The following is a 27,791-nucleotide window of genomic DNA, read 5'->3' as shown; positions in this document are numbered from 1 at the left end:
ACGAGGAGGAACATGGAGAGGAAGAAGAACAAGCAGAAGAAGAGGAAGACAAACTGCCAGAAAGGTGTTGTTTTGGCAATGAGCTTAACGGTTAAGTCAGTTAGTGAAAGAATTTCGGACTGGTGAAACGTGTAAACGGAAAGCAATAAAGGCAAAGTGAAAAATAGCTCAAGAAGAAAAAAAAGTAAAATTAAATTTAAGTTAGAAAAGCATAACAGAATAAAAAGCTGAAAGCTTAATAGTAATAATAATAAGAATAATAGCAGAAAGGCAAGCGTTTTGTGGCAGCTAGTAGCAAATAGTATGTAGTGAAGTGAGCGAACGAGCGAGTGATTGAGTTGTGGCAGCACGGGCAGTGGTTGCGGCAGGCGAAGCAGTGGCAGCAACAGCATTATTGTACACACACCAGAAGGAAAGAAGTGTAAGAAAAAAGTTGAGAAAATCTAAAACTCCACAAAAGAAGGAGTAAAGGCGAAGTGTGTGGCAAGCGAAAATAGAAATAAGAAAAATAGAAATTCGAAAAGAAGAATTACGACAAAAAAGATATAAGAAAAATACAAAAAAAGGGAAATTCGAAAAAAACGCAGCGAAAAAAGTGTGAAAAAAAATTTACAGTTAAAGTGTGAAAAGTTGTGCTGAAGCGCTGAATGCAAGCGTGTGGAGCGGCGAGCAGCGTAATTGGGGCAGCAGCAGCAGCATTAACGGCAGCCAGGAATTCGCGACACTAGTGGTGCCACATAGGTGAGGCTAACGGCAAAAATTTGTGGCAAATACACTGCCATTGGCAGGATACAAAGTAGGCAACAGCAGCTGGTGGAGTGATTGCGAGCGCTGACAGCTGAAATGTTGAAATTTCGTTGAAAAAGAAGAAGAAAAAAAACAACAATAATAACAAAAGAAACCGAGTGGCGTGGAAATGATTACAAAATAATAAGTGTAGCATACATATACATATGTATATACAAACATACTTGCATGTTTATGTAAAAGTGCTATATTTTCGTGTGAATGTGTATGTGTGTGTGTGTATATATACGTGTGTTTGTGCGCCTAAATAGTCAATTAATTTGAGGCAACATTTAAGCTATCGCAGCACAGGTGGCGGTGTAGGCGCGGCATGGCCGAAGTAAAATAACACAAAACCAAAAAAAAACAACAACAACAAACAGTCACTGTGCACAGAAAGTAACAGAAAGTGTTGTTGCAAGCATTGTAGGCCTTTTACTATGCATGCTTGCGTGTTACAACTGGCGGTTGTTTTTCTTGTTGTTGTAGCGCTTTTATTACTACACTCGCAGCGCCCTGCGGCAGCTGAAGAGCACGTTAATAAAAGTGAAAAACTAAATGTAGAAGCTGAAAATTGTAAATTGAAAACTGATAAACAAGGAAATAAATGCGTCAACATGCGCGCAAACACACACACACAACTACAAATATAGGCATGCACAAGCATGTGTGACATATGTACATACCGTTATATATGCATACATATGTATGTAAGTGCTTATTTGTGCCAACGAAAGTGGGCCGTAGTGAAGGTAAACTTTGACACAATTAAAATAGCGTGCGGTGACGGGTGGCCATAAAAGGATACAAATAGCTAAAAGTGTGTGCGTATATGTGTGTGCATACATAGCTACAATGTAATATGTATATGCTTGCATGTTGCCGCAGTGTTGAAAAACATCGCAACAGCCGTAGTGAGGGGCGTATATGTATATATGTATTGTATATGAAAATGAGTGAGTGTAGTGACACGTGAGCCGCTTGGCGGATTGCTCATACGCCATGTTGGTCGGTAGGCTGCAGTTAGTGGGTTAGATGTTCGGACGTTTGAACCTTTATTTGGGCGGTCAGACAGTGTCTAGCTGGGAAAACAGTTTGCCGCTGGCCACACGAGTTGTATATATGCATGTAGGCGTGTGTGTGTATGTGAGTATGTGTGGCTGAGTGCACATATGCGCTGCAGACATGCTGCTGGCAAAACTAATGATTGTGCACTTGCTGTAATGAAACAATAAATAGAAAAAACCAGCATACACATACCTACAAACATACACCTATATACACTTGTATACATATGCATGTATATATACAACTGCCACACTGTATGCCTGCTTGTAGTTGCCTTTGTGCTTGCCAGTATTTGCCGCACAGCACATAATTATAGTGTGTTAAGTGAAGTTTTAAAAATACATGCCGCATTGCCTTGAACAACAAAAATAAACAGATTATAATAATGACAAAAAAAAAATGGAAAATGTTGCAAAAAACGGGCAAGGCATAGAAATAACAACAGCAAACAGGGGCAATGGGCGAAAAATCGATGCAACTCAGCAAAAAGAGGCGAGCAAAGTGTGACACCCTATTTGGCAAACAGAGTTGTGAAGTTGTGCACAAAAACCGCAAGCGCAACACTACAAGCAGACATGCACACACACACATACAACCAAAAAAAAAGCTTGTAAATATGCAAAATACATGCTGAAAAAGCAGTAGCCAAAATGACACGTGAAAAAATAATAAAAAAAGTTAGCAAACAAGACAAAGCGTTTACTTCGGTTGCATTGAAGCTATAATACCCTTCACAGGTGCATTTTTTATAGCTTGAAAGGATGTAAAAATTTCTTGAACTTTATTTTGAATGGTCTGTTTGTATCGCAGCTGTATGCTATAGTGGTGCGATCTGAATAATTTGTGCGAATATTATATAGCTCTGCTTTGCGTAATAATATGTGTCAAATTTCGTGAAAATATCTCATCAAATAAAAAAGTTTTCCATACAAGAATTTGATTTTGATCGGTTAGTTTGTATGGCGGCTATATGCTATAATGCTCCGATATCGGTGGTTCCGACAAATTATAAGCTTCTTAGAGGGAAAAGAATGTGTGCCAAATTTCAGATCGATATCTCAAAAACTGAGGAACTAATTCGCATATAGTAACAGGCAGACAGAAAGCTGATTATTTACATATGCATATACCTGTTCAGGGTATAAATAAAATAAAAAGTGGGTGCTTGAAAAAAGAGTAAAAAATAAACAAAAAATTTACCCAAAAAAACACACACAAATACATAGAAACAATATTTTTCTCGCACACGAAAATCCATTTGCATTAGTATTTTCCACATAGCAAAAAATGCAAACCACCGAGCAAATGTTACTTTTTCATCAAACACCTTCGGGGAATTGCCAGAAAGGCTTTTAGAAAAACATAGTTTTCGCAGCAATAATAACAAAAGCACATGCCAATGTATGTCTGTCTGCATGTACATGCCTCATCAATTATAGATTAATGTTCACACCTCAAAATTGAAGTGTTAAAAATTGAAAGCGAAAATCTGAGCAAAAGTCTGTTGCAAATGCCAGCAATGAAAATATTTGCTCGTAAACATTAATAAGCAATTGAAATTATTTATTTAAAATTGCATAAATTGGTAAAGTGTAAATGTAAATAAATTTTATATGAAATGAAATTTTCAAAAATTATTTTCGTATACATATATCTTTGATGTGTTTTGAAGTGTTGCGGTTGTGTTTCTGATGTGTTCGGTGTGTTCGGTATGTTCGAACATTGTGGTTTGAAATGTGTGCCAATGAAATGTGCTTGAGTTATAAACAAATAAAATAAATCTCAAATGCTATTGCTGAATGTACTTACGGAATTTTTTTAAAAAAATTGGTGTAGTGTCTTATTTGCAACAATAAGTGGAAATTACTGATTAAGGTTGTTTAAAAAATGTTTAGTACTGGAAGATCTTTTTTGGGTTTTTAGAAAGATGCGAGTAAGGCATATAAGTTGTTGAATTATAAAATGGAATGCAAAAGTCATATTAACAATCCAAGAAGAATCAGTTATTTCAGAAATTTAACTGTTAGAATGGCTTGCTAACAGTTTATGCAACACCTTGATTCTAAGCAGCTCTATCTCACAACTGATTCATTTGATATTTTCTGTAAAGATCTGCATCTGCAAAATTTCAAAGAACGTAAAATCTCTGTTCATATATAAATTCGCTTTAGAGAGCCAGTTGGTAGCGCAATTACCGAACCTGTCGAAGAAAGCAGAAGCTTCAACTAAATATTGTCAATGCCCATTTCAGGCTACAAAAAACGCTTACAACGCCAATCAATCCAGATTCAATCAAAAACAAGAAAAACCGATAATTTCGGTTGCACCGAAGCTAGTATACATTTCATAAATTAAAAAGTTTCTATACAAGAAATTAATGTTGTTCGATCGGTTTGTATGGCAGCTATATGTTATAGTAATCCAATCTGAAAAATTTATTCGGATATTATAGCATTGCTTTAGATAATAATCTGTGCCAAATTTGGTGACTATCACTCGTCAAATAAAAAGATTTTCAATACAAGCACTTGTTTGCGATCGTCCAGTTTGTATGGCAGCTATATGCTATAGTTGCCCGATCTGAACAATTTCTTCGAAGGTTGTGACGTTGCTTTAGAAAATAAGCCATGCCAAATTTGGTGAAGATAACTCGTCAAACAAAACGATTTTCAATACAAGCACTTGTTTCCGATCGTCCAGTTTGTATGATAGCTATATGCTATAGTGGTTCGATATCGGCGGTTTCGACAAATGAGTAGCCCCTTGGTGAGTAAAGGATGTGTAATAAATTTCAGTTAGATAGCTCAAAAACTGGGTGACTAGTTAGCGTATATACAGACGGACGGACAGACGGATATGGCTAAATCGTTTCAGTTTATCACGCTGATCATTTATATATATACTTTATAGAAACACCGACGTTTTCTTCTAGCTGTTACAAACTTCATGACAAACTTAATATACCTGTTCCGGGTATAACAATTTCATTTTTTAACAGAAATTATAAACTATCCAAGTTTGACAATATCTATTGTATTTAAAACCTAAAGCGATTCATACGACTAATGACATATGGTTAACAAATAGAGAAAGGCCTTTGTATTTTTTTATATGTCTCGCAGCATATTTTCGAAATAGAAAAATTGTATTTTTTTTTTTATAATTTAAGTCATTCAGCAGCAGCTCAAGGAATACTCAGCATATTTGTCACATAAGAAAATTTCTCTTAACAAACCAATAACTCTTCGAATGCATCTTATATGTAACTCTACAGGATTTTCCGCAAGCTTCGTATGACACGTAATATTATTATTCTTCATATCCATTTGCAAAGAAAGGACTTACAAAATATGAGAGTTTGAAAATGGATATATCAAGGAGGAAAGGGAATAATGTATACATAGTGAACTCATCCGCATACGGTCAGACCGTTTATACCATATATATATAAAGAGTTTTATATCGCCAGATTGGTCTTAATTGAATTGCTATATAGCGAAGTAGAGCTAATTGCCGGCGAAGCGCGAATCACCAAACCACTGAAAATGGTTTTTTATAGAAATTGATGTTTATACTACAAGGCAATATGATAACATTTATAGAATTTTGTAACTTTTTGCATAAAAACCTTTTAGCTTATCTGAGATATGATTTTTTTTTAATTTTCCTAACATGTTGTATTAAAACTCTATTAAAGTGTTTATTATCTAATAAGTATTTATTTATTTATCCGAGGCATTTCTACGCTAAATACATAGAATGGCGGGTACTAATTTATCCGCAGCGGCAGCTTAGCTAAATGAGACGTATTTTTACTATTTTCAAGTTAGCCATTCGAGCAAGAAACGACTCAATTAAATAGAAAACATGACAAGGTTATTTAAAACTCGACTGGTAAAGAGTGAGACACAACTTGCAATTAAAATATATTCTTTTTTTGGTTGAGAAAAATGCTGCATCAACTTAATTTAGCCGTAAGACATGGGTTGCAAAGGCTCGGACCTCATTTTCAGTTAGTACTAATCTTCAAAAAACAGCTGTTAAAATTTCATGACATTATATAATATTTATAAGGTTGCGACTTACTATGCTAAGGGTGACGCTACTTTTGTTATTTTAAAAACAACAAAAAAAATTAATAGGCGTAACTAATCAACATAGCTAATACTAGCAGCAGTAGAGTCATTACTGCGAGACACTGAAGTGGAAAACATATTTTTTTATTTTTTTTTCATTGTTTATTAGTATTTTAACAGTTTGAAGCAACTCTACGAAGATCGAGTTTGTGTAATATTTTTTCTTCGAGTGTTTTGACATCGCTAATAGTCATGAAGTTTCTGCGTGAAAATGTCTGGAGATAAAGATTTCAGCTTCTTCTCAGTCGATATTCAGATTTAGTGGATTTTTATTATACTGGGTCGATTGGGAAGCTTGTATCGTTCGTTTGGTACGAATACGATATAATAATATATTTTAATTAATTCCTATAATTGAATCGCAATTGTATAAATTTCATAGCGCGCGGACAATTGGTTCATGAGATAAAAACAAAACAATTCCAAAACGATTTTGGTTGACAGCAAAACGAATTTTTATTGAGTTGATGAAGTTAGCCGATACTCCAAAGAAACAAGAAAAGTGCTTGACATATTGTTCAGCGGATATTTAGGTATGTTTTGGGATGCGTATGGCATTATATTCGTTGACTATTTTGTAAAGAAAAAAATTCTAACAGCAAATATGTTATAGCATTACTGGAATACTTTAAGCAAGAAACACGGAAAAACTATCCCATTTGAAGATGATCAAAGCGATGGCAGAATTTATTGAATTGGAAATAAAATCACTTTGGCTTCCACAGTATTCGTCGGTTCTGGCCTCTAATAATTTTTTCTGTTATCAGAAGTTAATACAATATTTACTGGATGGAAAATTAGCGACAATAGAGAGATAATCGCCTAAACTGAAGTCTATTTGAAAGAAGAAGTGCGTACTGCAGCAATGATATAAGGAAGTAGAAAGAATTTTATAAACGGTGTAATTGAACTTAACTTGAATAAAAAAATCGAATATTTTACGAAAAAACACTGCATTTTTTTATGCATTGCAAACTTTTCAACCTCTTCGAGAACTATGGCAACCTCTTTCTAGCACCCAATACATGCATTGGTAGATTCAATAAGTTTACTCATCCAAAATTCATTCAATAGGCTAAGAGATCATCATCGAAACCCTAACTACATTTTTACATATAAAAATTGTTTGTACTTCGGTAATTTCATAAGCACAAATAAATGAAAGTGCCAAAATATATCAGTGTGTGTCTACGAAAATCGCATAGTGTAAACTGAAAGTCAATTGACTGCGCCAACTGACAGCGCAATCGACAGCGAGTTCGACATTTGCGAAATTATCGAATTGGCTGACAGACACATTCAAATATGCACTCACATGTAAATATGTATGTATATAGCCTATATTAGTTGCTTAAGTGCATGTTCTAAAAGCTGAAAGCGTTCTCACTACAAACCGTTACAACGCTGTTACAGCGAACATTTTCGGAAATGATATGTATGCGAAGCGTTTAATTATTAAATTGAAACGAAAATGAAAATCAAAGTACACAATTGATGGCGCGGCAAATGAAAATGGTAAACCGCAGGTCTCACATTCAGTTAGCGCAATATCGACATATCGACAGGCGGATTTTTCAAACACACACACACACGTACAGTTAGTATAGCTGGTTGGCAAGTGAAATTTTTGCCATATTCCGCACGGGCGGTGGTGTGTGCGGTTCAAAATGATTGTAGCGTTGAAAAGAGCACCGCAGTAAACATGAATTTGCGCTTTTAGTGGCTGCCGGAGCGAGTGCATTTGTGAATGTTGCTCATACGCAGTGACCGCCCGGGCGTTGCACAATGGGTGGGCAAGTATGGTATACAATAATTGTTAATTTCTTTTATTTACTTCTTTTTTTTTTGTTCGTATTTTTAGTTGTTTTCGCTGTAATTTTTCTTCGTTTTAGTTTTTGGCAGGCTTTTGCTATTCTGTTGCCATTAAAGCGCTGGATTTGCGTGCGTTGTAAGCGACGAGTAGCGTGCGCAGACATACCAATATATGTTTGTGGAAAAGTGTGTATGTGTGTGTATAAGTGACAGACTTTATGCAAATGTGTACAATTGTGTTTAATAATAACAATAATAACGAAATAAAAAATGGCCTGTAATTGCTATGAGTAGAAAAAAAACGTTTTTATTTAAGTTTACAGTTAGCTGGGCATATATGCAGCGTGATTTTATTAAAGCCTGCTTAACAGATTACTAATATTAAAACACGGACGGACGACAAATTATAATACACGTTGTTTAGTACAAAGCTAACCTTTAAGCTCATGGATTTTAGTATTAAATTATAGTTTGTATGGCCGCTATATGCCATATGGTTCGATGCGAACGATTTGCTTGAATATTGTAGAATTGCCTTGTACTATAAGCTATGCCAAAATTCTTGAATATATCTTGTGAAATAAAAAGGTTTTCCATACAAGACCGACATTTTGATCTATCAACTTTGTATGGCAGCTATATGCTATAGTAGTACGATCTGCACATTATATTCGGAGATTGTAGCATTACTTTGGGCAATGTGCTCTGCTAAATTTCGTGAAGATATCTTGCCAAATAAAAAAGATTTCCATACAAGAACTTCATTTCGATCAAACAGTTTGTATGGCAGCTATATCCTATAGTGATCCGTTAACGCCGGTTCTGACAAATGAGTAGCTTCTTTAGAAGGAAAGAACGTTTGCAAAATTTCTGAACGATACCTCAAAAACTTAGCGACTATTAATCGGCATAATTTGGGGAGGCGCTTAAATAGAGCAGGAAATAACAAGTTCATGAGTGATCCTACTTATTCATGAGTGTTACTACTTAAATACATATAGGGTGTCTTTTTTCTAGATTTTTGACATACATACATATTTACTTTTAAATACGCGCATTTTAGTATCAAATATTTGTTGAAAGTAAAGCTTTATGTTAATCCTAAAATATTTTACAACTGTTTTGCACAATATTCTGCGGCATTTTTTTTTGCTTACATTTTAATTTATTGATTTTTAGGTTATTAGGGTGGTTTTGGTATAAACTCTTCACATTTATATAAAAATTTGGAAATAAATTTTTTTGTATAAATCTTCACATAGAGCGAAAAAAAATTTTTGAGAAAAAAAAATTTTTGGGAAAAAAAAAATTTGGGAAGAACAATTTTTTTTTGATATAAACTCTTCGAATTTATATAAAAATGTGGAAAAAAAATTTTTTTTTTGATATAAACTCTTCACATTTATATAAAAATTTCCGAATTTGGCGGTTTTATGCTTGAATATTGTAGAATTGCCTTGTACTATAAGCTATGCCAAAATTCTTGAATATATCTTGTGAAATAAAAAGGTTTTCCATACAAGACCGACATTTTGATCTATCAACTTTGTATGGCAGCTATATGCTATAGTAGTACGATCTGCACATTATATTCGGAGATTGTAGCATTACCTTGGGCAATGTGCTCTGCTAAATTTCGTGAAGATATCTTGCCAAATAAAAAAGATTTCCATACAAGAACTTCATTTCGATCAAACAGTTTGTATGGCAGCTATATCCTATAGTGATCCGTTAACGCCGGTTCTGACAAATGAGTAGCTTCTTTAGAAGGAAAGAACGTTTGCAAAATTTCTGAACGATACCTCAAAAACTTAGCGACTATTAATCGGCATAATTTGGGGAGGCGCTTAAATAGAGCAGGAAATAACAAGTTCATGAGTGATCCTACTTATTCATATGTGTTACTACTTAAATACATATAGGGTGTCTTTTTTCTAGATTTTTGACATACATACATATTTACTTTTAAATACGCGCATTTTAGTATCAAATATTTGTTGAAAGTAAAGCTTTATGTTAATCCTAAAATATTTTACAACTGTTTTGCACAATATTCTGCGGCATTTTTTTTTGCTTACATTTTAATTTATTGATTTTTAGGTTATTAGGGTGGTTTTGGTATAAACTCTTCACATTTATATAAAAATTTGGAAATAAATTTTTTTGTATAAATCTTCACATAGAGCGAAAAAAAATTTTTGAGAAAAAAAAATTTTTGGGAAAAAAAAATTTGGGAAGAACAATTTTTTTTTGATATAAACTCTTCGAATTTATATAAAAATGTGGAAAAAAAATTTTTTTTTTGATATAAACTCTTCACATTTATATAAAAATTTCCGAATTTGGCGGTTTTATGCAATAGGGTATAGCGAAAAACAAAGTTTGGGGAAAAAAAATTTGGAAAATAAGCAAGCCAAAAAAATATTTTTTTTTTCGCTCCACCCTATTATACAATTATTCGCATTATACTTGTACACAGATTAGTAACTGGAGCATATTAGTGCTTCTGGCTGCCAATTACTGATGTTAAACAGAATCATAATAAGATTGTATTTAAATCTCAAAATTTTGTTTTTCAATCGATTCGAAAATTTCCGAATAACTGTATATATATATAGCATTTTTTTTTGGATTTTTGAAGAATTAATAAACACACATGAGAACGAATTTTAAAGAGAAACCCTAGGGTTCACACAAAATATATTTCAATATAGTCAGCACAATGCAGTCTAGATATGAAACTTAAAAAACTATTTCGCAATAAAATTAACATTTAGATCTACGAATGTATAAAATCTAATAAAAAGCTTTTTGTGAACGAGGATAAAATTTCTCCAATGGATGGCATTCCTTTAGATGCAATCGGCCATATTAAAGATATTTATAAAGATACAGCTTTCGTTTTCGCTCTCTCTCGAATAGAGTTTGACCCTGTTAGCTGTTAGTATTACATAATAGAATATGGTAAATAACTGAAGAAAAATGTGTTGTTAAAACCATCAATGATTGCCACGAAACGTTTGAACAAGATGTCGTACCTTATAAATTCATAGAGAAAACTTGTTTGAACACCTGCAGTCGAAACTTAGTCAACTGGTCTTCACTTAAGCTCAGAAAAAGTTGAGAAATAGACAGTACTGGCCCATGGGCTATATTTACATCAAATATAGCCTCACTTTTCCGAAATAGGTTAAATGTCATGGCTGGTGACAGAAAGCGTTAATTTTTTACTGAAAACTTTTAAAAAATTTAAAATAACAGTTTTAAAAAAAATTTTGAAAGTTTGAAAATATGCAGAAAAAGTGTCACTGCTTCTACGGTTCAGTTCAGATTTTGAATCAACTAACTAACTGTTGTTTCGATCCAAAATACGATGAGAGTTCTCTAGGAGATGGGTTTGGGTGGTGAATAAGGTTACAATTTCTCTAAGGCTATTCTACAAATGCAAGAACTTAAAATCTCAAACAATTATATGCCGTGGTAGTTCACAAACACATCTAAACTCACAAATACATACAACTGTAAATCTTTTCAGTGATTCCCTTTTGAAAGGTTTCGAATAATTGCGACCATTTCCGGTGGCAACTCCCACTACAATGAGGTAATATCAGTTGCGTGCACTTGAAATGAGATTTCCATTTTTTCGATACCTATGCAAATTTCTGCCCAGGTGACGTGCTCCAATGCATCAACATTATATATGTATGCGCATATGTAGATGTGTAAGTATGTATGTATGTATGCATTTAAGCGTGTTTATTTTGTGTATAAATTGGAATTTTCGTTTTCTGGCTATTTGGGTAACATTGTAGAAGTGATGTGCCTAGCGGCGTTTACATAAATACATACATACAGACAAGCACATATGTATATGTATAGATGTGTGTATGTGTTTATATACTCGTATGTATGTATGTATAGCGTATTTATACTTGTAAATGTTTGTTTATGCATACTCAGCCACTCAATGCGCTGGAGCTAATACCTATGTCTCTATATATGTGTGCGTTGCGTAGGCATGTATTTGTATGTGTTTATATATTTGAGTGTTTGTGCTCATCTTCTAAATAAAATTTTATGCTTTTTTCTTTCAATTCGAATATTTGCATCACTACTTCCGTCCTCAGCACCCTTCACATCCGCTGCTCTTTGCAGGTGGCACGTCACTTGCTATTAATCCCGGGCAGCGTATTTAACTTGTTTAACTTTTCAGATTTTCTTGTTTATTTATTTTTCTGGCACTTTTGTTGATTTTCGCTGGTGCGCCGTGCATTCAAGCTCCTACTTGTATGTATGTAATATGCCAGCTAAAGCTCGACAGCGGTGGCGACGTCCAAATGTGGCAGAGTGTTTCCCAAAATACAAATTCGCGTAATTGCCTTAGTCATTCGTGCGTGGTTGTGATTTCTAAACACTAAATACATACTTACATACATATACATAATACATACATCCGTACCTCATAACCATAACTTGCGCTGATTTATTTCTAAACACGTAAATAAACACGAACACATACACAAACACACAATTGCAGTCAACAAAAAGAGAAAAAAATTGCCACCACGCAATTTGAATAATAATAATTTTATATTTTAAATTAAGTTGTTTTTTTGAAAATTAACGGAAATTATGGTTCCCATAAGCAACAATAATAAAAAGAAAAACTAACAACAAGAAAATTTGATTTTGGCTGCACTGAAGCTTTAATACCCCTCACCGCTGCATTGCTTATAGCATAAAAGTGTATAAAGAGATATTTAGCTTGATTTTGATAGATCAATTTGTATGGCAACTATATGTTATTGTGGTCTGATTTTAACAATTTGTTTCGATATTTTAGCATTGTCTTGGATAATGATTTCTGTCAAATTTTGTGAAGATATCTTGTCAAATAAAAAAGTTTTCCAGACAAGAGCTTGATTTCGATAGATCAGTTTGTATGGCAGCTATATGCTATAGTGGTCCCATTTGAACAGTCTATACAGAGATGATAGCGCTGTTTTGGACAATAATCTATGCCAAATTTTACGAAGATATCTTATCAAATAAAAAGGTTTCCATACAACCACTTAATTTTCATCGGTCAGTTTGTATGGCTACTTGGGGAGAAAAGAGCATGAGTAAATTTTTAGACCCATTTCTCAATAAAACTGAGGGGGTAAATCGACTGAGCTCGTTACGTTGATAATTTATATGAATACTTCATAGGGTCGCTCACGTTTTCTTCTGAGCGTTACAGACATGACAAACTTAATATTGCCAAATCAGGATATAACAATGCCTAGCACACAATAAAATTTGGATTTGAGTAATCGAGTGTTTGTGCCACTAAATCAAGTTTATTTTTTTGGTTCTAGAAATCTATATCGTAAATAATAATAAAATTTATTTGGGCATAACTTAAAGGTAGTAATCAAAATAATTGCGCGTAAGTGTTTTTTTCTTAATTACAAATGTTTTTCCTTAGCTTGCGTAAACAATCGTATTAATTTCGAGTAAAAGTAATTGAGATCTAGTATTTACATTTGTTTACATTTATATTGACGTATTAATTGACTGCGTCAGCGCCTAATCACATGATACATACAGATATGTACAAACTTCTATTCTTGTTATTCATGCTCTTTATATAAATACATACAATCAAACATACATGCATTCTAACGTACATTCAAATATACATTTATGTAGCTAGATATGCCTGAGCAAAATCTATTTATTCAAAAAATCATTTTGATGGCAATAAAAATAGATTTGAATGTTAATACGAAGTATCTTGGCCTCATCAAAGGCAGCAAAATTCACTAGAAAACCTTACATGGTCACATTTCAAGGAAAATTAGTCAGTAACGTTAGCTGGAATATTCTTCTGAATTGTTGAAGATTTTGTATTAAAAATTCTTGGAAGTTTTACTGAATATCTCCCCGAATCGTTATTGCTATATAGAGTTTATAGAATGACCAAGGAATCTTAAAACTTTTAGAACAATACTAATTTATAAACGTCGAGGCAATTTATACTGAACTCACACAATCACAAAGACCTTCTTGCCCTGTGTACACGGCCTTCCTATTTTTATCAAGGTTCGCCGTAAGTTTGGAGTGCTATCCAGTTAATGACCAAGTCGGTGAGTCTGAAAATGCCAATGGTACTTAGAAGAAGACGAGATATAAGGTCTACTAAAAAGAAATCCATTATTTTCGCATTTAGCATAGATAGAGAGAACCGATTTAGTTCAAATATGCCTTGTTTTGTTCGATAACTTTTTTTTATTCCGAAGGTAGTTTCATTATAAGAATCCTCGTTACTATTCGCAAAAAATTGGGACAATCGATTTCCACATGCTTTCACCAGCACAATCATTTAACGTAGACAGACATTAATGGTAAACACCTCGTATCAGGTTCGGACTATAATGAGAATTCGTAAAACATCCCAACCAAGCTCTCGGAGCTTCTGGCGAGTCTCTATCGATTTGTCTGGCCTGGCGTTGTCTTAATGGAACTTAAATTCTCACCTATTGGCGACAGCTGGGCGCTTCTGAGTGATTGCTTGAGTTCCGATTGATTCAGCGCAGATGGAAATTTGGTCCATACGGTTTTTTTACGTTAACTCATATGACAGTTAAACATCGAGCTTTTTTTTTGTATCCAGCTCATTTTATTGGTTCCAATCGGCTTTTTGTACAATGCTCATTTCCTTGGCAATCGAAACAGTGCTTACAATAGGGTCAGACTCGACGATTTCCATTTTTTTTATCGATATTTTCGACATTTAACCTTACAGAGCATGGTGTATTTTTAAATGACCGAAAAATTGCGATTCACTGGTTCTACACAGTATATGTATAGTAACAGGTACTTAAAAACTATTCACATTTTCAGCCGGCTGGCTTGAATTTTCGCAAAAGTTCGAAGAGAACTTGTAAAATTATGCGTATTTTCTCTTTGCTGATGTTTTAGAAGCGTGTTCAAACAATACACAGTCAAGCAATCACAAAACTGGGTTAGAAGCATATTTTTATGAAATCTTTTTCGCCAATAAAAACCATATTTCATTCTTCCTTGCTCTTTTCTAGAGGCTGTGTAAGTGTCAGAGTTTTATCCTGAGCTAAAGACGTTAGAATAATGCGGACATCTCTGCTGTGTGCTTATAAGCTCTAATTGTGTAATATAGTTAGTCTTAGACTATCGTTATATATAAATAAATAAAATATAAATATTTCATAAAATTTTTAAATTTTTTTTTACAGATGATATGTTAAACGCTAGTAACCATCTACAGCGCCTATGTCTACAAGATGAACTACTGTTAACGGTAACATACAAATGCAGCAACAATATTTTATTATCACACGCAGGCGGCACATTGAAACTGCATATCGCGACGGGAGCGTACAACAATAACAACTGAAAGGTTTGCAATACAACCAACAACAATAAAAACGAAACAAAAAATCAAATCACAAATCCCTATATTACAACATTACAACAACACACACTAGAAGCAATTTAACATAAATATCATATATATAGTAACTGTAGTTAAAGTGGCCTGCACTCTAAAATATTTCTACTTAAGATCACATTGACACACACACACACACACACACATAAACATAAATACATACCAACGCACACGTAAATATATACGGTTTTTATGAGGCACCAACAGACACGCACCTATCAAAGCTCCCAAATGAAATTTATACCTAAAAATATGCACTACTCGCATGCAGCTATGAATCTGATAAATATGGATTCGGAAAATCGGGTCGTGCTGAATGTGGGCGGCATTCGGCACGAAACGTATAAGGCTACATTGAAGAAAATACCCGCCACTAGATTGTCACGCCTCACCGAGGCGTTAGCCAACTATGATCCCATATTGAATGAGTATTTCTTCGATCGGCATCCGGGAGTCTTTGCTCAAGTACTTAACTATTACAGGTGAGTTCGACAAACTAATATGCTAATATTGTTATGTTAATAAAATTGATGTTTTTAGAACCGGCAAGCTGCATTATCCTACAGATGTTTGTGGGCCACTGTTCGAGGAGGAGCTCGAGTTCTGGGGCTTAGATTCGAATCAAGTCGAACCATGCTGTTGGATGACATATACGCAGGTTGGTATCTAAAGCAAAAAATGTATCAGAGAGCAGTTAGTGCCAATTCTTTGCTTAACGGATGTGATCTAAAGTGCTTAATATTTGCTCTCATAAGGAACCCTTATGTTATTATGAGAATAGAGAATGTTATCCGTACCGAGCTTCGATCCATCTAGGAATTGGACTACTTGTAAGAAAATTTGTGCGGATCAGATGTCTTGAAGTTTTTATTGAAATATTTTTCACACGGCTAATAAGGCACCAGGGATTAGAAAAGAAGACTAAATAATCAGACCCTGAACTAACTGACTTAACAGTCTCTTGGCTGTATTGTCTTAGCATAGGAATATGAAAGATTGCTCAATTATCTACAGCCTTCAGGTTTGGTGGAGACATCTTCGCATAATAGCAGAAAACTTGCCAAAGCTTCCGCATTAGGAAAAAAATAATTCCTGGGTGGACAAAGAATACTCATCAATAGCATGGGTGCAATGTATAATCATAGCATTTGCGAACATACTTGTAGATCTTAAAGTCTGTATTCATTAAAAACTATCCGGCAGATTACTTGTTTCATATACTTATATATTCTATCTAATAAGTATAATTATATGATTTAATATTCTCCCTTTTTCAACTACAGCACAGAGACACCCAAGAGACATTAGCGGTATTAGATCGTCTGGATTTAGATACAGAAAAACCGTCCGAAGAGGAATTGGCGCGCAAATTCGGTTTCGAAGAAGACTACTACAAGGGCACATTATCGTGGTGGCAAGAAATGAAGCCGCGCATCTGGTCGCTCTTCGACGAGCCATACAGTTCGAATGCGGCCAAGGTAAGACATATAACCTCACATTATTACACTTCAAATTTTTAATATTACTCTTCGTCTCTTCTTTGTTTAAACAGACAATCGGCGTAGTTTCGGTATTCTTCATTTGTGTATCCATATTATCATTCTGCCTAAAAACACATCCGGATATGCGTGTGCCATACCTCGTTAATACATCGGTGAATACATCCAGCGGTAATATGGCTTGGTATATCGATAAACCACAAACAAATGCACATATAGCTTTCTTTTATATCGAGTGTGTTTGTAATGCCTGGTTCACGTTCGAAATACTGGTGAGTATTTTGCTGCGAAGATTTTGTTGTTGTGTGTGTTGTATAGTATATTCGAATATTTTTAGGCTAAGTTAGTGAATTTAAGTACACGATAGGTTAGCTTTCGAGTGGGTAGAGTAAAGCATTCAATACGTATGGGCTTCTGTATGCAGTCTCAAACTCCCGAGTGTGTTTCAAAAAAAGAGAAATTTTCTCCTTATGAAGAGTAAATAGCATAGGAATTCAGCTCTTGACAAGACATCATGGACTGGGAGTTTGTTAAGATCTTAAATTATAAAGCTTGTTAGGTCTTTGAATTAAAGAACACGTTCAACAATACTTATATAAGACAGCTAGATCAGTAAATCAGCAGACCTTCGAGAACGCTTTCATGTGAGCTACTTATGACACATCTATAACTTAAATCAACCAAAGAGCTCTGTGCAGTATACCCAACCTGTGCGTACGGTTCTTCACTTTCCATTGCTACAATAGGAAAGTGCTGGAAACTCTATAGACGTAAGTAAGGTTAGAATTTTCTTGCCTCTCTCTTAGAGTCCAAACCAAGCGAGAGTATTTCTAAAGGCCTTCTGTTAGGGATATATCAATGCATAATATATAGACAGAAAAATATTTTTCGAGAATCCTCATATTGAAGGCTTTAGGAAGCTGATTTTTATGGTCTCTGTTGAGAATCTGTTGCTTCAGCTTCTTAAGCTACTCACTACTTCTTTTGAGTTGAGAAACAATAAAGTAAATGCACCTCTTTAGTAACTTAGCCTTAGAGTTTTTAGAGTCTCACAGCATATATTTAGAGTGATAGTACCTAGAGCATAGCATATAGCATATTCATATCTACTATATGATATATAAAAATTTACAAATAAATTCACTAATTTATGCATTCCTCTATACCTATCTTTCAAATGTAAAAAACAAAAATTTAATTAAAAATGTCTCTCTTTCACCATTTTTAGGTTAGATTCATATCCTCGCCAAATAAATGTGAATTCATAAAGTCATCTGTTAACATCATAGATTATATAGCAACGCTTAGTTTTTATATCGATCTTGTGCTTCAACGGTTCGCCTCTCATTTAGAGAACGCCGATATTTTAGAATTCTTCTCAATTATACGTATTATGCGTCTATTTAAATTGACGCGTCATTCGTCCGGCCTTAAAATTCTAATACAAACGTTTCGTGCATCGGCAAAAGAGCTCACGCTGCTGGTGTTTTTCCTCGTATTGGGCATTGTGATTTTCGCAAGCCTAGTTTACTATGCGGAACGTATACAACCGAATCCGCATAATGATTTTAATAGTATCCCGTTGGGTCTATGGTGGGCACTGGTCACGATGACCACCGTCGGTTATGGTGATATGGTGCCGAAGACCTATATTGGCATGTTTGTGGGCGCATTGTGTGCGCTTGCCGGTGTGCTAACGATCGCACTGCCCGTACCCGTCATTGTGAGCAACTTTGCCATGTACTACTCGCATACGCAAGCACGAGCCAAACTGCCGAAGAAACGGAGAAGAGTGCTTCCTGTTGAACAGCCCCGTCCACCAAGGTTGCCAGGTGAGTAAATGTTTGTTTTTCAGTTTCATTTTTTTATTATTATATTTCCGTGTGTAGCATTTAATTTTATTATAGTTACGTTATTTTATACCTTCGCAACAATTTAAACGTTTTATTTATCTAACAAGATAGATTATATAGGATTGAAAATTGGGTTGAAGTTATATGAATGTGGAGATAATATCGCAACGTTCGTATTGTCTTTCATTTCTCCGTCCCATCGTGTAACGGATAGCTTGAGACGAGGGTCTAGATATAACTCGCTAGAAGTTTTTCAGTCTCCAAGCTTACTTGGTGTTATCTATAATGAATTCGACCGGACTTTACCAAATCTTTTTATATAACGATATTTTTCTTCGTGCGAACTTAGACTTTATGTTTTTAATTTTTTTCGAAAATTTTAAAATTTTTTACTTTTTACCACAATTTTATTAACATTTGCTGCCTTCCAGGTCAAACGGGTGGCGTAAGCGGTTGCGGTACACCCGGTTCCGGTCCCCACTCCGGACCAATGGGATCTGGCGGCACCGGTCCGCGGCGTATGAATAACAAAGCCAAGGATTTGGTCAGTCCGAAGTCAGGTAAGTGAATGTTGTTGTGCGCCTAAAAGTCGACTAAGTTTGTGCATTTATTATTTATTTGCGCTACTTTAACATAAATACTTATAAAATATGCAGTTAAGCAAATTTTCTATATGCGCAACGGCTTCTTTCCATCTTTTTTTATGAATATAAACAAAAATAAAAATTGCAAAACCTACATGCAAACAATAACACACATAAGTGTAATACGATATAGTATAATGCCATAGTTATAAGAAAAATTTGTGAGAATTTATTTAGGCATAGACCGGCTTCAAATAGCACCACAGCAGCGGCGTTCTATAACCTATATAGCAAACATACTCGTACATAAATGTAGCTAGTTGGCCAGTCACCAGTAAACAGCGTGTTAGTTTATATGTATATCACTAACAGTAACATAAACATAAATACTTATATCTATAAATATTTGATGCTAAGCTCTAGGCACTACCATAGGCACTAACTATGTTAACCTGCCCACTTCCAGCTAACCGAAAATTGCAGCTTTTATTTGCCAAACCAAGCAGCAAATGTTCCGCACCGCCAAACATAGACGTCTAATCAAAAATTTATACCACAATTTTCACTCTAACAAGCATATGTGGTGGGTCATACGCCTAAATGTATGCTACGCATTCATATACAATACATATACATATATATATATATTTATATATATAGAAAGCAACAATTCCAATTTGTCGTACGCAAGCAACACAGCAAATACCCACCCATCCCCGGCTAGAAAATTTTAAATTACCTGCTGCACGCGTACCTCAGTAACAGTAAAGAATTTCTCATAAATACATACAAACATCTGCATATTCATAACTGTGTGCCTATATGCCATAAACATCAGCTATTCCATGTGTATATGTAGACACTTATACGTACTCATATTACCTCTGTCCCTCATACTCATGTGTCTGAACTGCTCACCTGCGTGGAGCCGTCAGTCGGTGCGTTCTGCGCTCCAATCTGTGCGACGAAATTCAGCAACAAAATCCGCTATTTAGGTAAATTTAAATAGTCCTACCACTTAGGTGGGCGTCATAGTTGTTTTAAAAGATTAATTCGATTTTTTTTCTACACTCTACATGTGTAGCCATGAGTGTGTAATATACGAATGTGTAAGCTATATATGTACGATATAGACGTGAATGTGCGTTTGTGTTAAACGTCTATATCCTATTCATAAGCGCAACAATTTGTTAAAAGTGATTTAGGCAGCCCGACACTGAATGTGTACCGGAAAGTTACAATGTGGAGAAAATAGTAGCATACATATAGGAGCGCATTTCAATAAGATTTTAACATTGATTCTGTTTCGAAAATATACGGAATATAATTATTTGCTTTTAAAGTTTAACTGGCAGTTTAGTTTCTGAAACATTCTAACCAAGGAAGTATACGCTCTGACCTAATGTTTATTAGGTTTTACGTGGAAGAAAGCATTTTCATCCGTTAACTATATTTAATTTATTCTTAAGGGTCAATTCCTTAAGATAAAGAAAACAACGATGGCGGTATGAGTTTTGGGTTGATATTCAGTAGTTCACTAAAGGGATTTATACTAGTATTCAGACTGATTTTTTGGAGGTGTTATCAGATTGTCTAAACATAAGTTGAAGCATGTATAGAACTCATAGCTATCATTCAGCAAGATTAAGCTAGCAACACATCTAAGGGGGAACTCTTAGCAAAGGTTTCAGACTTCATTAAACTACTTGACTTTTGGGGAACACACTTGATTCTAGGAAATCTAGGAGAAATATTCGTACGGCAAAAGTTTGGATTTTGTTGTATGTTCAACCTGAATTATCTTTTGAAATAAAGTTCGATGGAGAACGATGCGGTTCTGGGTTCTAAACACAGGAAAATAAATATCCTTATATTATACTGAGATATGCTTAAAGGTATACCGACGGATCTAGAATGGAACAAAGAAAAGTTAATAGACTCAAATGATTTGATGAAAATTTTATGGTTTTGTGTTAGTTCCCGTTGAACTTCCATATATTTCGGTTCCAATCATCATGAGTCTCCAATGATGAGTACCTTGTCATACAAGTAGCTGTAGTTATATAAAACATTTTTAAGAATAGCCGAGACCTTCGCACAATTAAATTTCACGGGTTACAACTTAAATGTCGTGAGTTTTAAAAATCAGAATCACATAGGGCTGACCATAAGTATTTTGTTAGACTTATAAGCAAAGTTTTGTTAGGCAATATTTCCATCTTAGGTTATCATTACTTGCTCAATAACTTGGACGTTATATGCATATACCTATATGTATATAGTAAAATGTTATGCTACGGTAAATATAGTTTTGTTCCGATTTGCGTGTTAGGTTGGAAGGTGTGTAGCCAGCTGACACTTCTGAGTGTTAAAAAAATATTGTTTGAACTTCTTATCGAATTTGTAGATCTTTTGGTAACCAAATTATGGCTTCGGATATAATTTATAATATTTCTCGGGATAATTGATCCATTTCTAATTGCTCGTTTAATTTCAATTAAAATTATGTACTCCTTTATATAATGTATATAAGATATGTTCAATATATATAATTATATATGTATGTACGTACGTATGTATTGAATATCCTATATGCTTTACCTGTTAACATCATTATTATGCATTTTTGTTTTTGTAAATATAGATGAATACTCAACAATGATTGGCAAGCCAAAGGATGGTAAAATGGGTAGGCTGCTTTGAAATAAATAGCGGCGTTGCTCACCACACATAGCTGTGCCACCAACATTAGCCATGCATAAAAGCGTCAACACAAACAATAATAAAAACACTGTTGTTGCCAATGTTGTTGAAAATATTGAGAACAGTGAAATGCAACAAAAAATGTGTATAAAACAAACGACGAAGACGCGAGTAGGAAAAATGACGGAAATGCTTGAGTGTAGGCTTTGAATTTGAGTAGACAAAGCGACTAGCGGCACTAGCGGGAATACAAAAACATCCATCCAAAAGAAAATTACAACAACAACAATAAATGAAAAAAACCAACAAACACATGTTCAGCCAAATCATTGTAAATAAATCATAAAATGCACAAATGCCGATTTTCACCAACACACGTCCACACAGTAAATGCATTCTAGAAAGCGCTATTTTCATAATATACACACACACACATATATATTATACATACATATATACATATACCTTCAGCAAACCGCATTAATAAATAGCCTTCCTTAGATAACCTAAAACACCAAAAAATTTAAAATTATATCTATATATGTAGTCGAACATCGTCTCGAGACTCGAACAGGCAGCACACATACATACAGCCGCATACAACTTAACTGTTAACCAAATACATAAGTACAAGTATATAAGCAAATATAAGTGATTCGTTGCGTTTATATACTGATCAGGCAACAACAATAACGCCATTATTATAATTCACCAAATAAAACAAAGCAGCAAAAAAGACATCCTCGATTCAAATATAGCAACAACATATACTACGCCCGATCATACAAGCACCCCCATCCACCATTGGGCTCCTACCAACAATTTATGCTTTTCGCAGAAACGCTAGCTTCGTCTTGCATCGTACTTTCTTTGCTGTGGTATGTGTAAGTTGCGTTGTGTAGAATTCTACTTGAGTCCCTCCTTAGAGCGGTTTCTCGAGGCACAACAGCGCTACTTACTTTTATATCGTCGTTTGCTTTTACTTGTATTTTACGTAATTTTTTATTGTCGTAATGACGTGTCGGTATGTGTCTGTATTTTTCTTCTTCCTCTTCTTCTTCTTCTTCTTCATCTATTACTACTTCTAAGTTGCATTGTTTGACGCCTTGTGTTCTCATAAATGTCTAGCTACAGTGCCTTTGTACTGATATCTAAGGTGTAATTACGAAGTTTTACTCTCGAATTTTCTTTCTTGAGGCGCATATATTACCGTTAACTTAGAAAATAGATATGGTTTCCCGAATTATGAGAAACTATTGTGATTTAAAAAACCGTTGTATCTTAGGTTAATTAAATTTACTAATTATGATAAGTCTTTTCCAGGATAAGAAGTTCTCAAAAATCGGTAGGGTATCCCTATTTTTGCAAAATATTTTTGCACCATAGTTTTTTAAATTTTTACGCATTAAATATAATCAAAACAGTTGTATTCAAAATGCAATTTGGCAAGAAAACCATATTATTTACAAATAGGGTGGTCCATTTTTTTTTAACTTATTTTCAATTTAACGGTGTTCTCATATGAAATTAAGAATACCTTTTTTTATGATGATGAAGTCTTTTATATTTACTTTCTTGAATTTTTTTATTCTTGATTTTTAGATGGCTTCAAAATTGTCAAATTATATTTTATTAGTTCTCAAAAATCGGTAAGATGGCGCTATTTTTCGAAAATTTTTTGCAGAATGTTCACCCCTTAAATTATATTATATTCACAGCAGGGTGATCTGAATGCGATTTGTTAAGAAAATCATATTATTTACCATTAGGGTGATACAATTTTTAAATTTCTTTTTAATTTAAAAACGTTTACATATGACTCACATAAATATTCAAATTTAAAATACGTATTTCTACTTTCTTACTTCATGTTTTGAAATTGCTTTAAAATTGTCAAATTTTTTAAATTTCGAATGAATACTACTTTAGACATTGAAACTATAGAATTTTTGAGGTATAAAGTTTTATAAAGGAATAGCTATCATACGAGCTGTCACTTGTGGTTGACAGTATTGTCCACTATACTTTGACAAACACTACTCGAGCCGTGCACTGAAAAAAAAATGTTCGTGGTTCATATTTGGTTTAAAATTTGTGGATATTTATCTCAAAAACTCGCGGTCACTGCATAAAACTTATATTTACATTTTGACCGACAAACCATTTTCAGCCGTGAGGTGTATTCCTTACATAATAGGAGCGTAAGTAAGCGAGGTTGTCAGAAATGGAGTACAAGCCTAAAGATACTCTATAGACTGCCATATATTTTATTTATTTTAAGAAATTTAATTTTTTTGAAAAAGAAATAAATTTTCTATGAAAACATGGACAACCCTAATTATTTTAAACGTCATAAAATTCTTAAACAGAATTTTTTTTTTTTTAAATAATTGTGTTTTCTATGAATATGTGGACCAGCTTAGCAGTTCCTCAAATCAGAAATTCCTATTCGGTTTTTTTTGTTAGTTTCAGTTTAAACAATTCATTATTCGTATGTTTTCAACCAGGTAACCAACTACTTTTCATATTTTTCCAACTTTTATATCTTTCAGATATGGCCTTCAGTTTCGACTAACTATTTGTACATGTTGTTGTAATACCCGATAACGTAACCACAATTCAAACAAACAGAATGCAAAAATTGAATTGCACTACAAAACACTATCATGATTTTAATTTCCATAAATACCGTTAAATTGTAAATTTATCAATTGTGAAAAAAAAACACCAACAAAATGCGATAATATCACCAACAAATTGAAACGAAACGAAACAAAATGTGAAACAAAAAATCAAAAAACGAAATTAAGTCAAAACGAAAAGGTATCACAAAAATGCATACCTACGGATTCTGGGCGGGTGTGTTCATCTTCCTAAATGTACATTTTTCCTCCATTTTTTACTTGTAACAAATTTTAAATATTTTTTTCCTCCAGACATTTAACATATAGTGCAATTATTTGTATATGTAAATATACACGAGTATTAAATCCAATTATAACGCTGCTCCCAAATAGCACCACCCTTTAGAATAGAAACATTTTAGTATAGGTGTGAATAGCCTGATGACATTAGTGTTTCACTTAAATCCCTCCTACCCCATTTTTAATCTAAACTATGTATTAAACTATTTAAAAAAATAAATATTGGCGTCTCCAATCATTTCGACAGCGCTGTATATACCTACATATGCTTTAAGATGATTTTAAATCGAAATTCGGTGATTTTTTGTTAAGCTATTATTTATAATGCATGCTATAAGTATTATAGATCTCTTTATACTTGAATGTACTGTAGTCAATAATATTTTTCGATTGAGTGAAAATTCCTTTCAGGTTTTTTTTGTAAGGAAAATCTTTTCTGGTTTTTACTCAGATTACACTAAAAATTTTCAAAACCAAATATTCTGATTTTTATTTATTTCCTTCTGCATTTTTATCTAATTTTCTAGATAAGAGAAGAGATAATGGAAATCTGCTATCTTGATTTAGAAAAACCGATAATCTTTCTTGTAAAAAAAGAAATTGTTTGCGGTGGTGGTGAGTGAAGCCTTTCAGGTCTTCCTTTTAATCTGAAATCGTTAGGTAGTACAAATTTAAATGAATTTTTGGAGAGTGTTCAAAGATCTAATCTTTTTCGGATATTAATTGAGTATAGGATAATATTCATCAGATAATTCTCAGTTACAATAAATAACGTGGAAATGGAAATCATTAGAAAAGTGCTTTCAGCGACCTCTAGCGGCTTAATAATAAAGAAAAGTCTATATTACTTCAGTCCAGTATCTAGAATCTTTTTAAATTACACAATATCTATAATAGTAATACAAGAGTTTAAATTTGAGCTTGTGAAAGGACTGTAGTCTTATAAATAGCTAATATTTTAATTTAGTGCTATCTTGATCTTTTCTGTGATCTTGTTGAACTAAGAGTACTCAATTTGTGACATGCTCGCAGTATACAGATCCAAAATAGTGAAAGCTACACCGATTTGAAAGTTTTTTGTTTAAATTTTTTAGTAGAATGTCAGAATGGTTCGAAAAAAGCTTTGAGGGTTGCCATCTATTTGAAATTTTTAAAATGCAATATGGTTATCAAACTAAACAGTTTTAAGCAGGCTTACAGTTTAAAATATTTTTAAAAAGGGTTGCCATATGTGTATTAATTTTTAAGTGTATTGATGGAGGTAAATAAATTCCGAGCTCTGAGATGAAATTTTGTGTTTGAAAAGTGAACATAAGGAATAATATTGCATAACTGTTATTTTTATGAGCGCAACGGTAATTGTGGGAGTCATAAAGAACGCTTAAAAAGTATTTTATAGCATTTTTGTTTGATATTATTTTGCTTTACAAAAATATATTGCTTTTGTATTACTGAAAAGTTTATTCACTCAATAAAAAAATATTTTTAAGCTCTCCTTCTTTGTATATAATAAATTAAAAATTTGCTTGCCTTGCTTGTGTAAACGCTTTGAGCATGCTTTTCAATTTTTTTTTTAAACATTTGTATTGTAAATTTAATTTATTTCTGCTTGCTTTTACATCTACTTTCCTTCGTAGTATTTTCACTTAATTATTTAGTTATAAAAAAGTAGCAGAAACAATTGAATTTAGCGGAATTACTTAGAAGTACCGAATTTTTCTACAATCTGGCACCGCTTAGCCTCTTTCAACTTGCAGCTTAGCTCATTAGAATTTACTTGCATCGATTGCACCGGTTACAGTTACTTGAAACTAGCTTTAAATTTTTACTAGAAAAATTTGCTACAACAATTATATATTTTATTAATCAAATTTTTAACTTTTCTTTCTCCTTGCAACGATCACTTTGTTGTTGGCGCACAATTACCATAAACAGGTCCTATCGGCGCGAGCATTGTGGCGATGAGTCCGCGCACTATGTTGGACTTGAATCCGGCATTGGCGATGGGAAAACCGACATTCGAATCAAAAGGTCCACCAATCACCAGCAAGGATATCAAGGATACAGCTAGCATACGCAATCCGCTGGATGGCGGTGGCAAGAAGAACTTTTTATAGATGTAGTATTTGTATAAAAAGTAGTGCAGAAGTTAATGAAAACAAAAAACAAACAGATAATTAAAAAAAAAGTAAATAAAAAATATTATGAAAATTTATAGTCGAAAGTCAAGTGAAGATACGAAACTGTTTGAGAGGCGCAAAAAGGTAGAAAAAAAGTAGTAGAAAGGGTAGACGAAAAGGTTGTAGAGAAGTTAGCAAAAAAGTAGTAAAAAGTGTGTCAGAAAAGCGAGTAAAAAAGGTGTTAGCTTAGAATAAAAGCGGTGGAGCGTGAATTGTACCAAACCAAAATGCATTTTAACTAATTGACTAATTAATTTATATAATACTTAGCTAAAAAAAATAAATAATATTGTATGAAAAGAATTGAATTGAAACCCTCGCACAACGAGGGAAGCCTACTAGTTATTTCTAATATACATGCATACATACATACATATACATATATACATGAATAGCAAATTCTAATAGCCTAAATATTTCTAACCAACTGCATACATACATATTTACCTACTACAAGCATAACTTTTACTACTACAAACATACTATGAATTTACCTAACATATTACCTACTATTGTACTTAACTAAAGCATATACCAACAAAAAATACATACCTGCATACATACTAATAACCTAAACGTAACCAAAATAACGCTTTTATTCCAAACAATTATGATTGAAGAGAGTTAGAAATAATGCTAAATACGGCTACTTTATGAAAAAAGTAAATATATGAAAACTACTCACAATTTCAACGCTCAATTCAATGCTTCAAAAATAAAACGCAGTTGACAGAAACCTATATTCTATTTTTAATTAAAGCAACGGTATATAATT

General features: G+C 33.6%; 1 protein-coding gene and 1 long non-coding RNA gene across 6 annotated transcripts; one reads left to right on the top strand and one right to left on the bottom strand.

The window, feature by feature from the left end:
* Shaw (Shaker cognate w) lies at window positions 1–27,047 on the top strand. Of its 5 annotated transcripts, none has more exons than XR_011395605.1 (9): window positions 1–741; window positions 15,059–15,755; window positions 15,814–15,931; window positions 16,557–16,751; window positions 16,826–17,044; window positions 18,001–18,604; window positions 19,057–19,185; window positions 21,854–22,790; window positions 26,772–26,858. XR_011395605.1 is itself a non-coding variant. In XM_070107333.1 (9 exons), the coding sequence occupies exons 3-9, from the start codon at window positions 15,547–15,549 to the stop codon at window positions 26,951–26,953; spliced, it is 1,656 nt and encodes a 551-aa protein (XP_069963434.1). In that variant the 5' UTR covers window positions 3–741; window positions 15,059–15,222; window positions 15,545–15,546; the 3' UTR covers window positions 26,954–27,047. The 5 variants fall into 5 exon arrangements, 4 of the variants coding, with proteins under 4 accessions (XP_069963435.1, XP_069963434.1, XP_069963433.1 ...); XM_070107333.1 differs by lacking the exon at window positions 21,854–22,790 and having other exon boundaries at window positions 3–741; window positions 15,059–15,222; window positions 15,545–15,755; window positions 26,772–27,047; XM_070107334.1 differs by lacking the exons at window positions 21,854–22,790; window positions 26,772–26,858 and adding an exon at window positions 24,465–24,746 and having other exon boundaries at window positions 2–741.
* Window positions 23,687–27,791, bottom strand: LOC138856371 (uncharacterized). The gene is made up of 3 exons (XR_011395606.1): window positions 27,702–27,791; window positions 24,755–24,936; window positions 23,687–23,964 (listed from the first exon to the last, which is right to left on the bottom strand). It is a non-coding gene; the product is annotated as an uncharacterized lncRNA (long non-coding RNA).

The sequence above is a fragment of the Bactrocera oleae genome, chromosome 3 (assembly GCF_042242935.1).
Source record: "Bactrocera oleae isolate idBacOlea1 chromosome 3, idBacOlea1, whole genome shotgun sequence".
Classification (NCBI taxonomy): domain Eukaryota; kingdom Metazoa; phylum Arthropoda; class Insecta; order Diptera; family Tephritidae; genus Bactrocera; species Bactrocera oleae.
Note: the sequence above shows the minus strand (reverse complement) of the source record. Positions and strands in the feature narration are given on the sequence as shown.

Coding starts and splice junctions, on each gene's coding strand:
- Shaw (XM_070107332.1), top strand. CDS start 15,466: ATGAGGCACCAACAGACACGCACCTATCAAAGCTCCCAAATGAAATTT. Junction 16,752..16,825: donor ACAGTTCGAATGCGGCCAAG/GTAAGACATATA, acceptor TTGTTTAAACAG/ACAATCGGCGTAGTTTCGGT. Junction 17,045..18,000: donor GGTTCACGTTCGAAATACTG/GTGAGTATTTTG, acceptor CACCATTTTTAG/GTTAGATTCATATCCTCGCC.